This window comes from Eurytemora carolleeae, unplaced genomic scaffold (assembly GCF_000591075.1).
Source record: "Eurytemora carolleeae unplaced genomic scaffold, Eaff_2.0 scaffold207, whole genome shotgun sequence".
In the NCBI taxonomy this organism is placed as follows: domain Eukaryota; kingdom Metazoa; phylum Arthropoda; class Copepoda; order Calanoida; family Temoridae; genus Eurytemora; species Eurytemora carolleeae.
The window spans coordinates 112144-125097 of record NW_019396121.1 but is presented as its reverse complement, the minus strand read 5'-3'; the positions used below and the strand labels follow the sequence as shown (position 1 = coordinate 125097).

The window sequence follows — 12954 nt, the reverse complement described above, 5'->3', positions numbered from 1 at the left end:
TTGAAACTTTTTTTTCAACATTTATTCAATAATTTATTTTTCAATTCCCCACTACCCTCACTACCACCGACAAGTTGAAACTTTTTTATCAACATTTATTCAAGAATTTTATTTAAATTAAAAACTACCCTCACTTCCACTGATTTTTCAAAATCTTAATTTCAACATTTATTATTTTTTTTTCATTTTCAAACTACAGTCACTTCCAAGACAAAAACTTAAGCAAGTCTTAAAGAAAAAAAAGAGGCAATTTAAAGATTTTTAAAGTTGAATTTCTTGCTAAATATATTTTTTTTATCATGATTTTACAAAAAAATCTTATAGTTTTATAAGAAAAGTATCTGCTTACATACCTATGTTAATAAAAAATTCACCTATTTTTCAGCAAAAAAAGGCATTTTATACGTTCACTCCGATTAGCGGGGCCAAAGTTCGAGATATCCAAAAGGAATAAATGTACATTCCGTCTGACCAGTTAAGATACGAACAACTGCTTTCTGAAGGGATTACAAATTTAAAAGTTCCGACCTCTGTTTAGGTTGTGTCAGCTGGAGTTCACCCATATCCTGAGATATGAGGAGTTATCTACAGACTGGGAGTACTTTAAACAAGACGTTTCTCTTCCTCCCTCCCTACTCCTACCCTGGGAGAACAAGGGAAAACTAGGAGCTTTGCCAGAATATTTCAAACAAATTTCAAGGTAAAAGCGACATTCAACAATTACATGGGAACATTTTTAAAATTAACTTTAAATGGTTTGTATAACTCTAAAATTTCTTAAAAATATCGCAATCATAAGCAGTTATATACATTTAACATCAATCTTTTTTAGGGAAGATTTGGAAAAGCTTGGGAAAAGATATGAATCCGATTTTCTGATGTTTGGATACAGAATGGAAGACGATTTTTAAGAATATATTCCGAACGAGTTTCGGCATTTTGATGCTATATTGATTGGACTAATAGCCGATTGGACTAACGTACTATTGAACTAAAGTCAGCTGTTCACAACCGGTTTTTAGTCCATTTGAACAAAATAAAATTTAATTATTTTCAAATGGATTTACAAAAAAATAATATTTAATTTTAACACATGGGCATCATCATTTCAGAATTCTGTGGCCGCAGCGCCGGCTCTCTCGTCTGTCTTTGCCGCGGCACTCGGCCCCTAGCCTATCCTAACCACAGCGCTAGGCCAAAATATAACGTAACAGCTAACCTAACCCTCGAATAATATCACACCATGTGATTTGTGTAAAAATTACATAAAACTTGTTGGGATGTAATTTTTTAAAAATTGAACAAATTACAGTTAAACCCTAAAATAAGCCATACGAATTACATCGAAAGAATTCATCAAATGTCGTATTCTTCACTTTCTGACAATGGAATGTTGCAGATATTTAGTTTTTAAATTAAATGATTATATGGAGCTCTTTAAAACTGTTCCAGAATATTCATGGCTATTTATTTATTTTCGCAAATACTGAGATTTACATAAAATAGTACAGGGTGTCCCAAAAAACATGGGAATTCAGTGACGAATTCGATATGTCTTTTTAACTAATTCTTTGATTTAGTTTAGTGATACCTACTGAGAAAGCTGTAATCTGTAAGAGTTTCGTCTGCTATTTTCAAATTTTGTTTGTTTATGTTTTGACTGCATACGGTTGTACTTAGTAAAACAAGAAAAATGCAGTATACAAACAGAGTAAACTTGTCCGTCTTCACTGTTCATCTTGCGGAGACATTATAGACACATCTATACAAGCTTTTACCCTTTTCATAAAATAAACTCTAGCAGGCATAATAATATTATGGCTTTTGAAATTAGGTATTACTATGCTAATGCATTACAAAGACGATATCGAATTCGTCACTGAATTTCCATGTTTTTTGGGACACCCTGTATAAAACCCATCGAAAAATTGTCAAGACGACATTTGATAAGTTCTTTCGATGTATGGCTCATTTAGGGTTTAACTGTAGTTCAATTGAATAGATATTTGTTCAAAAGGACTAAAGTCCTTTTGAACGTTAGTCCAAATTAACATCAGTCAAAAAGAACATTAGTCCAATCGAGCATTAGTCCAATTGATATGACACCGGCATTTTTTAACCTTTGTTTGGCTGTGACAACTGACACGTGATGAAATAAATTATCATTAAAATATTTACCTAATTCTTGGTTTTATAGTGCAACTGCTCAATTATAATTATTCTAGCTTGGGAACTCATCGCTGACAAGGTTACTCCAAGTTACTCCCGCTGCGCCGTTTACCCGCACTTGAACGATTTTACCGGGAACTAAATTTTCGTTTTTAAAGTCGACCCACTCAACTTTGAATCTCAATACTAAGCTATGAACATTCCCGTGGGTCTCACCAGTTCCCAAATCAAAATTTGTGTCGAATCGGTACAGGGGTTCATGAGTTATGATCGGACAAACAGAAAGACAGACAGACAAGCAGAGATTACAACTATATACATATAGATAACATAGATGACTACTTAAACAATAAACGTAGATAAATTTAAATATAGAGTCAAGAGAAAAAAAATTGGAAACTAGAGAATAAAAATTGTTTGAAATTGATTAAAGTCTGGTCTGAGCAGTTCTGAATCACTGTGGACTAGGGTCAATTTGAATTCGAACCAGACCGACCCCTTGCACCAGCCTTACTGACGCGTCGGCGTAGCCCTATCCTATGCGGTTCCGTTTCAACTATGATGGTGCGGGCAGACAGCAGACGACAGATAACTGACGAAGAAGTTGAATAGGAGCGAAGGGAGCAGAGCTTGGTAAACAGACAGATTACTAATGAAGATGAATAGGAGGGAAGGGAGCTGAGCTTGGTTAACAGACAGATTACTAATGAAGAAGATGAATAGGAGGGAAGGGAGCTGAGTTTAGTAAACAGACAGATTACTGATGAAGATGAATAGGAGGGAATGGAGCTGAGCTTGGTAAACAGACAGATTACTGATGAAGATGAATAGGAGGAAAGGGAGCTGAGCTTGGTAAACAGACAGATTACTGATGAAGATGAATAGAAGTCATTGGAGGGAAGGGAGCAGAGTTTGGTAAACAGACAGATTACTGATGAAGATGAATAGGAGGGAAGGGAGCTGAGTTTGGTAAACTGACAGATTACTGATGAAGATGAATAGGAGGAAAGGGAGCTGAGCTTGGTAAACAGACAGATTACTGATGAAGATGAATAGGAGGGAAGGGAGCAGAGTTTGGTAAACAGACAGATTACTGAAGAAGATGAATAGGAGGGAAGGGAGCTGAGCTTGGTAAACAGACAGATTTCTGATGAAGATGAATATTAGGAAAGGGAGCTGAGCTTAGTAAACAGACAGATTACTGATGAAGATGAATAGGAGGGAAGGGAGCTGAGCTTGGTAAACAGACAGATTACTGATGAAGATGAATAGGAGGGCTGAGCTTAGTAAACAGACAGATTACTGATGAAGATGAATAGGAGGGAAGGGAGCTGAGCTTGGTAAACAGACAGATTACTGATGAAGATGAATAGGAGGCCGGGAAGGGAGCTGAACTTGGTAAACAGACAGGTTACTGATGAAGATTAATAGGAGGGAAGGGAGCTGAGCTTGGTAAACAGACAGTTTACTAATGAAGAAGATGAATAGGAGGGAAGGGAGCTGAGCTTGGTAAACAGACAGATTTCTGGTGAAGATGATTCTATGAAGACTCTTCTTGTGATTTTTATCCAAAATAGATTAAAATAAAATTTTATTCTTATATGTATAAATTTGTTATTCTTTATATGAGACGAGGCACCAGAAAACTGTGGAATAATTGTCGTTTCTATTCGCCAGGGAAAAAAGTTTTTGTTTAAGGAGGAGAATACATTTATTTTGCGGAAAATTGATTATAATGTTTATGTAACAGTGACTGTTCAATGGAAGAATTAACTAAGACGAACTAGTAAATCTATATTTTATTGTATGTACATGTTGCGGCAGATCACATGATTTTCTAAGGTTTCAATCTAAACATTGTAATCAAATATTTCTGCGGGTTCTAAACCAGCTCCCCAGCAGGGTTTAATACATCTCCTGCAAATAAAAGAATTATTTAATTATTCCCTTTTATAGTTCTTTAGTTTTATATAAATACAAATGTAAAATATTTTGACCACTGACTTGAACAAATATTTTAATTAGAAATATAACTTTTGTTCATTGTTTCTCTGGCGAAAACCTTTCTTTTTAAAAGGTGTAACTCAACATGACATGTTTTGCTTTGGTACAACAGGTTGTTTGGTTCATTTTAATCAATTTGATGTTTGTATAAATCTACAACATATATAAATGAACTGTTGAATGGGAAGGCGAATGTAGTTATTTATGAAATATTCCAATAAACATTCAGTGTACACCGACCCAATTCTCTGAATAAGATGATTTTAAGGCTTCTTGGAAACCTACTTTTTTAAATAACAAAATATACTCATGAGCAAATTAAATATCGTCCTCCCACGATACATTTGTGGCTTTATCATCAATCTTTAAACATGTTTACAAACCCAACCTGATCCAAATTCATGTACGGGTCGGATCTTTTTCCTGGTCCTCCAGCAAAGCTTGCTTGCTGCAGGCCAAGCATATGTCGGGCAGCCTAAAAATAAATTATTATCAAGAATCACGCGGATTTATAAATCTAGCCACAAAGTCTGATTTTCTAATCCCCATATTTTTGCAACTCAATGTATGTAGACCTTATATATTCCAAAGTATTTATTCTGTTGGATCAAATAATCTAAGTTTAAAGTTTCAAAGGTTTACACCTTCAGTTTACAAAGATATAGGGATTAGAAAATTTGGGTTTGTGGCAAAGACTCAATTCCTTTAGCCTCTTTTTAAGATACTTTTTAAAACGTTTTAAATGAAAAGTATAAAATAAGTAACTCTGAAAATTTAAAGATTTTCGAATTATTGACCAATACGCGATTTGTCTTTTTAGATTATCAGAATTGTTACATTCTTAATATTCTAAAATAAGTAACAGAATAAAAACTTCTCTGGACCCAAACAAGCACGTACAATTAAACTTACAACGTTTATTTTTTATGATTATATGTATCATTGCATAGCATGTTTAGAGCAAAGACTCATCCCTTGTCAAAACTCAATAATGTTGTCTTCTCATTTTCTTAATCAGTAAGGTTAGGTTTATCATAATTACAAGGTGACCATAATTCTAATCCTACTTGCATGCCACCCGATTATTTTCTTCGTTCTGTTTAACGTAGACAGAGCGTAGAAACTTCGCCGTACGTATCAATACAATGAAGACGACTTTCTATTTAAATTACAACTTTCCACCAATCCTTTAAACAGCAGAGACACATAAACATGTAAACAAAGAGATGTTGGCAATTAACAACTTCTCTTTGTTTATTAAAAACTTGTAATTTGAAAAATGATTGATAGGGATCACCGCATTTTATTAATAAAAAGTTGTCTCCATTTTATGGACATAATCGCTGACCACTGTACCTGAGAACCTGAGTACCCTCGTCCGAGTCCAAAATCAATCCCTCGTTTCTCTGTTAAAAACACTCTGGGGGTCGGACTGAACAGGTTTAGATTAATACAATATATCAAGCTTTATTTTTAAGAATTACGAAATAATTACTTGAGTTCTAGAAGTTTCCTGATGTCTGGAATATATTTGTAAACATAATCATTCTCCTCGGCACTCGGTCTAAATATTTAATGCAGGTTTATTCATAAAGGATGAGACTGTAAAGACGACTTGAATCTTTATAAATGATGATGATGATCTCAAGCTTACATTAAGTTTTCAGCATTGAGAAAAGTTTTTTTAAGTCTTACTTAATGATTTGGCAAAGGAAGAAACAAGTTTATACTTGCAGGGAAACATACAGTATAAGATTCCGTACAGTCGTCTCTGAAGTCTCATTCTATGATGGTGACCCTGTGTAATTATCTCTTTAATGTTCAATTACAGGGTTACCCACAAAGAATGTGAGTTTAGAGACTTTCTTACGTATTGTTTATCAATTTGACGATTACTTTAAGCTTAACATAAATGGTATTTGTTGAATTTCAAATCCTAATTATAATCTCATTTTTTGGATAAACTATAGATATACTTCTTAAGTTTTAAGAATACGATTGAATTAATTTTTTATTGGCGCTAGATTTCTAGACATTGCTAGACATATAAATGTAGGTTTACATGGCATTATAAATGATGCGATATTTTGAACAGTTTCAAAGTTCAAAGATTTTCCGAATAAAGATCTAGAAGCTATTTTCATTGAAAATTGTTAAACTTCTTGTACAAATTCTTTAATTTCATTAAAAAAAATGTTAAAATTCTTGCTAGAAAACAGCAAATTCTTAAATTTTTTAAAATATGGCTACTTGTAAGTGAAGGAGTTAAATAGGATTTTACCTCACAAACCTGTAACGGGGCTCGGGAGCTCCCTCACACGTCCCAATCATATAAACCCCTAAATACAACTGTCTATAAGGAATCAAAAATATCAGGTTAAAACGAGAATATAAGGTCCCCGGAGTTTTATATAAAAAAGTATAATCTGCCCCCCCCCCCCCTCTTACTCGAACCAAAAACATTATCCTATCCTGTGCAGTGTACACTCAGGTTATTTTGCTTGTTATTTTCTTTCTTGTTAAGCACTGTATTTGTTAAAATTTAAATATAGGAAAACCACTTTTTTGGGTTCCATGTCGTAAAATTCTTTAAAAAACTTAGATTTTAAGATATTTTGGTAGAAATGATTGGTTTTTAGATATTCTAATTTTTTTCTTCTAAGTTTTCTGTTTTATTTTAATAATTTTCATTGCGTTTGAATTCACAAAACTGCCTGACCAAATTACCTTAATTACCTTTAATCAAAACTATATTTTTGATTTATGATTTCAGAAAATATATTTTAGTTGATAAATTTTCACCGTTCTTAAAAGCAAAAAGAATCCGTTAACAAGAAAAATTAAAACTTTCTAAACTTTTTAAGGTTTTTGGTTCTCCCTGTCTTGATTTACCTGCCAGAATCGCCAGGACGAAAAAAACGTTTTTGTTTGAGTTTTCCATATAGACCTGAAACAATAAAATATCAATATTATTTTCTAGATTTAGGTTTATCTCGTAAAAAAGGGGTTCGAGGAGGGGGAACATTAATAAGATGTCGTCTTTAACAATTTTAGCTTTGATCAAACAAATTTATTTTTTTTTTAGAAAAATGAATTGTGTTTTGAAAAATAAATTATTTGAAAAAAACTGTGAAATGAGCCGTTGCATTTAATTTTTTTATATGTATTTTCTTTACATTGACTATTTTAAGGTGCCATTGCCAGGTTGATTCCCCCTCCTCTCTCTTATGAGTTTCAAAGAAACAATATTTTAATAAAGTACTTAAAACTTTAGTAAAGTACATTATTAAAGTCATTTTCAATTGTGGTCGCATTGAGTCTATCTCCAGTCATGGGACAAAACTGTAAAACATTTAGCTGAAAAAGAACTGAACTAGATATTTGATAAAAAAGTCATCGTTTTCTTCAGTTCAGACTCAAAAATATCGTTTTCTTCAGTTCAGACTCAAAAATATCGTTTTCTTTAGTTTAGACTCAAAATATGGGTTTCTTTAGTTTAGACTCAAAAATATCGTTTTCTGTAGTTTAGACTCAAAAATGTTGTTTTCTACAGCTTAGACTAAAAAATTTCGTTCTCTTTAGTTTAGTAGACTCAAAAATATCGTTTTCTTCAGTTTAGAGTAAAAAATATCGTTTTCTTAAGTTTAGACTCAAAAATATGGTTCTCTTTGGTTTAGACTCGAAAATATCGTTTTCTTTAGTTTAGACTCAAAAATAGAGTCTTCCAAAAAATTCATATATTCATTGTACTTTTATAATTCAGCCAAGATAAACTAAAAAGATAAACTAAGAAGACGACCAAAATCAAAAGTTTCAAAATGATAACAAGCAAAAAAAACTATGTTCACTGTCCAATTCACCGATCAAAAAACAATACAAAAACTGAAAAGATAAGTTTATGCATGCAAGTATAAATCACAGTGTAATACTTACATAATTTGTCTTTCCACTTTTAAAAGAGGTATTCTTCTCCTAATCTTTCTTAGATAACCCTGTCAGATTGTAAAGGATTTTGTCTAATAATAAGCGTACTTTTCTTACGCAAAAATATGAAAAAATTAGAACTTTCAGGAACCATGTACTTGATAAATAAATCAATATAAACATGTAGATATCGAAAATTGATTACTTTTTATTTCAAAATGGCCCCTTTCCCAACTCTACATAATTTTCTGAACTTCAATCAAAATTATTGAATATCATTTACATCAATTTCACACTTGAAAAGATCAAATTTCTGTAAGAAACAAAATTCGAAATTGAACCCCCTTTCAGAGAATAGAGAGAGATAATCCCCCCTCTCTCCGGTCTCGCTCTCTATTTAACAGCAAATTTTTGAAATGCAGGGGAAGATGCCTTCATAAACCGGTTTTTCTGTATACCAACTGCATACATATGTATTAACATTATGTGCATTTAATGAACACACTTAATTGATTCTCTAAAGAATCTTGCATTTTGTTGGCTTGGTGTAGTATAATCAGATTTGTAATCAATATGATATCGAGGGATGAGATTCTATTTATTAGAAGTTAAAAAGTATAAACCACGGTGCAAAGAAAATCTGTAATTAAGTCGAAGACGATATTTACGTCCAGATTTGTACTTTCTGTACTATTAACTTGTTCTATACAGCTTATTAGCACTCAATATTTCATATCATGATTCACGGATGTTTACAGAGCCTTCTATATTTATTTGTTTATGAAAATACTGCTTTCCATAACCTTGTTTTTAACCATGTCAGCTACATATGTATATAAAACTATAGTGAAGACAGCCTCTCCTGCATATACTGTGCAGTGTGCGTGTGCTATAAAACAAAACAAAAAATATATCTATAAAGACGTTTTTACGAAAACATGGTACACTTTTATCTATTCATGTTTTACAAAAGGGTTTCCCGAGTGCATGCTACATTTTTATCTGTACTTATATATCCGACTCCATAGACGGTCAAAATTAAAAAGTTTTGTTTTGAAAAAATATTTCGACATTTTTTGCAATCCACCATTTAAATAGAAAATTCGCGAAAACTTTTATATAGTGCAGAGTACGATGAAAAATGGTGACCTGAAAAGCGTCAGTTAAAATCTCAGTGATAGGCGATTATATCAAGACAATGAAGACGACTTTTTATTTAAGTTTTAAGTGTCTTGATTGTTAACAAGCTTTTTTCAAATTAGAAGTTTTAAAGTAATCAAAGAGAAGTTTTTTAATTGACAGCTTCTCTTGACTTCTATGTTTATGTGTATCCATGTTGTTTAACAGCTAGATATAAACCAAGTTTTAATCGGAAGTAGTTTTCATTGTAATAATATAATCGCCTACCGGACCACTGTACATAAAAAGCAATGATTTTATAATTTAAATTCTAAACAAATCACTAAAATATGTTCTACGTTAAGAGTTATAAATACTTACCTTGTATGATTGCGAGGTTTTATATGAATGATAAAAGTGAACATATTTCCCGTATTTATAGTGTTTGATTTTCTTTATTTATTTGTTTTGATAACAAGCTTAATAGTGCAATATAATAATAATCATGACACCCACATCAGCAGAGCAAAAAAAAAATCATTTTTTTATTACTACAAACTACGAATGATTTTATAATTTCTTTTTTGTAAAGACTTGAAATCATAGAAAAGGTGTTAGAAACATGAAAAATAGCTTACGTGCATTATTTACCATTTCCTTCGTAAGTTCAAAAAGAAAATGGAGAAAAATAAAAAATGGCGGAAAAGGATAATTTTTAATGTTTTCCTATAATACGATTACTCAAACAAAGCATTCATAAATGTATTTATTGCAGGTTATTACAAAAATAAACAATTGTATGCAAATATGGATAAAAATAGAAATAAACCTACGTCGACTGCACGTGGTTCCGTAAAAAAGGAATGAATCGAAATGACACAATCTTGAATAATATATATGCTGTGTTTGTCTATTTGTATGTTCGATTATAACTCACTAGAAATTCAAGGCGCTTCGCGCCCTTCTTTCTAGGCTTTTAGGGCGCTTCGCGCCCATCTTCTATTTAAATTGTGAACATGTTCTTGTTGTTTACATTTTAAAACAAAGAAGAAAAAAAATTGAAAAAAAAATTCGCGGATTTTCAAGAATTTAAATTTTTTTTATAAAATTGAAAACCTTTAAAACACATTTTTTTAATCATTCATAAACCTTCCCTGTGGTCACGTGATGTTCCACAACAAATTTGGGCCCGATCGGTTCAGCCGTTTTGACGTTTATTGGATACAAACAAACAGACAAGCCAAATTTATATATAGATGACACTGTTTATAAGTCCGGACCGACATTTAACCAGCTAGAGCGAGCTGTACAGTACACATCCAGATTATACCCGGCAAACCGGGACGGTACGCCAAATGAACCAGTCCATTCTAAGGAAATTCTCTCAAAGTTTGATTAGGGAATATTAATTCTAAATCATGATAAAGACGACTTTTACAGAGAAAGTTAATTTTCGGAAAAGCTGGGTTCCAGGAAGAGTTAGTTATAAAACTGTTTTAAAAAGAGAACAGGAAAATTATGATAAAAGAAAAAGATGATAAAATAAAGAAAGAAAAACGGCGAAAATTGAAATATTGGAAAATTAAAACAAGAAAATAATTAAACGAGGAAAATGTCTGAAAGATGAAAAGGGAAAATGAGAATATTTAAATAAATCTGATATTTTTACATCAAAATTTACAGTATTGTTGTTTTATTGAGCAATATATGTATAATGTATAAAGGTTATTTTTACAATAATGTATTTTATAATTTGATAAATTCACAAAGTTTTGAAACTTTTTTTTAATCTTAAGAAACGCTTTTTATTATAGTATATAAGTTTTAAAAATTTGAAACTCAGATATTTATTAAAAAACAACTATTCACCCAATATTTTGCCATTAACACATTTTTTACATTACCTGTGTTCAAGCTACACTGTTAATAATTCAAGTGCGTCAAAGTAGTTTTGGAATTCTAATAGTGTACGCCAAACATAGCTTCACAACTATGCACCTTGAAGACGATCTTCCTTTTTTTACCTGAATGGGATAGTCTTCAAAATGTATTACTTAATTAGGTGTGTAAAATAAATATTAACAAGAATATTGTGATTGGTAGACGTATTAAACAGTTATGCAAATTTTTCACCAACTCTTTAGACGGAAATTGACCTTGATGAGCTTCCGAGCTCTTGTAACTGTTTATACTTTTCGGACTAACCAGAGGCGTATTCAGGGGGGGGGGCTATGGGGGCTAAGCCCCCCCTGGACCAGTGAAATCTATTGATTTCAGGGGGTTTTCAGGCTCCAACGGGTGCTGAGCCCCCACCCCCCCTGGAAAGAGAAAAAAATTTAAGCCCCCCCCTGGACAAATTCCTGAATACGCCTCTGGGACTAACCCTGAAAAAATAAGTTTGAAAAGCTGCAATGTTGTGGAAATCTCGAGGCTAAGGGAGTAACTATTAAAATTCTGACCAATTTGTTCACTAACAATTTTAAATCATCACGTAGGGTAAAAAAAACCCTTTTGGGATTGGACCTAGAATGGAAAATTTAATTATCGTGTCTAAACACCTAGAAAAGAACAAATATAATAATATTTTTGCGACTCGTCCCATTAATTATTATGTTCTGGTGGGTTTGGAGTCATGAACTCTAAGTATTGTTTAGAAAATTATCATCTTCCAACTCTCCGGATATGCTTTGCATTGTCGGGGGATCTTAAAGGGACTGTTAACGTAATTTAAGTGATTTCCAAATTAAATAGTTAAACCTGATTTACACCTGTACCCTTTACACTTTTCTAGAGCAAACATTGAGGAAAATATTGTTTAAAAATGTTTAATTCTGCGAACTTCCTTCTTTACCTCAGCTGCATAAGTTCGCTAGCTACTTTTACATAGAAACTATAAGAATTGATATGATATTAATGATACGACTTTGTAACCTCGTATAGCTCCTCGATATGTTTATATCACTCCTGTATGCCGAGTCCATTAGCGCCTGGTCCAATCAGGGTTCAGGCATGTGTTTGGTGTCTATTCTGAACCAATAGAAATAGTATGGCGGTAACATCTATCTTTCCATCATTCTCATTATCCAGTTAAAGATATGAGTCCTTCAATCGGCGCTATCAGTAAATGGAAATATTTACTTAAAATGAAACTATGGTGATATTAAAGTTCATTTAATCCAGTATTACCATTATGACTTTGGAACCTTTTACCTCCTCAAGAATATAACAAATTTGTTTAATTGCATTTGGGATTTTTTGTATTGTTTATATTTAAACAAATTCTCCAAGGACCGAATATATGTTTAAAACATGTAAATGTTAACAAAAATTGAAGAAACCCTTGGTTTGATGTAAGCTACATGATCTGCAACCTAAGACATATGGCAAAACTACATTATTTATCTTATCCTGAATATTCCCTTGTTTTGAAGATCAGAAAAACTAGACAGTTATGTTTTGTGATCTCTTCTTGTTTGTTGGAAAGTATGTGGTTCCATCCAGTAATATTGTCCAGTTCATCTGCTGCATTATTTAATACAAAAACAAATACAAACATCGTTGATTCCCTTAATTAGAGCAGAGTTTGTTCGCTGATATATCATACAGTGAAAACAAGAAAACTGTGGAATAAGAAGACTAAATTAAAGCATAGTTATTAAGTCTATTTGATGTTGTTACAAAGCAAATAGTTTTACTAGTCAAATAGTTTCATTGGTAACTTATCAAATCATTTATTAA

At 32.2% G+C, this 12954-nt stretch overlaps 2 protein-coding genes across 4 annotated transcripts in view; one reads left to right on the top strand and one right to left on the bottom strand.

The window, feature by feature from the left end:
• LOC111695561 (carbohydrate sulfotransferase 11) overlaps positions 1–2177 on the top strand; it is an 8886-nt gene extending 6709 nt beyond the window's left edge. Inside the window, exons 7-9 of one of the 3 annotated variants that reach the window (XR_002763894.1) lie at positions 539–700; positions 833–980; positions 2090–2177. Coding sequence is in view for 1 of the 3 variants with exons in the window: in XM_023464925.1 (XP_023320693.1) it covers positions 539–700; positions 833–911 (241 nt within the window). In the remaining 2 variants the exon portion in view is untranslated. Of the gene's footprint in view, positions 1–538; positions 701–832; positions 981–2083 lie in introns of all 3 variants that reach the window. The other 2 variants (XR_002763895.1, XM_023464925.1) reach the window with 2 other exon arrangements.
• Positions 2178–3943: 1766 nt separating this feature from the next.
• Positions 3944–9633, bottom strand: LOC111695558 (uncharacterized). Its single transcript, XM_023464923.1, has 7 exons — positions 9598–9633; positions 7066–7120; positions 6455–6512; positions 5669–5737; positions 5530–5605; positions 4562–4648; positions 3944–4086 (listed from the first exon to the last, which is right to left on the bottom strand). The coding sequence occupies exons 2-7, from the start codon at positions 7112–7114 to the stop codon at positions 4075–4077; spliced, it is 351 nt and encodes a 116-aa protein (XP_023320691.1). The 5' UTR covers positions 7115–7120; positions 9598–9633; the 3' UTR covers positions 3944–4074.
• Positions 9634–12954: the final 3321 nt, after the last annotated feature.

Excerpts from the sequence above, each read along its gene's own strand:
- LOC111695558 (XM_023464923.1), bottom strand. The coding sequence starts at position 7,114 with ATGGAAAACTCAAACAAAAACGTTTTTTTCGTCCTGGCGATTCTGGCA. Across the intron at positions 5,738-6,454 it reads CCCCGTTACAGGTTTGTGAG|ACCGAGTGCCGAGGAGAATG; the intron begins GTAAAATCCTAT and ends TTAAATATTTAG. Across the intron at positions 4,649-5,529 it reads GAGGGTACTCAGGTTCTCAG|GCTGCCCGACATATGCTTGG; the intron begins GTACAGTGGTCA and ends ATTTATTTTTAG.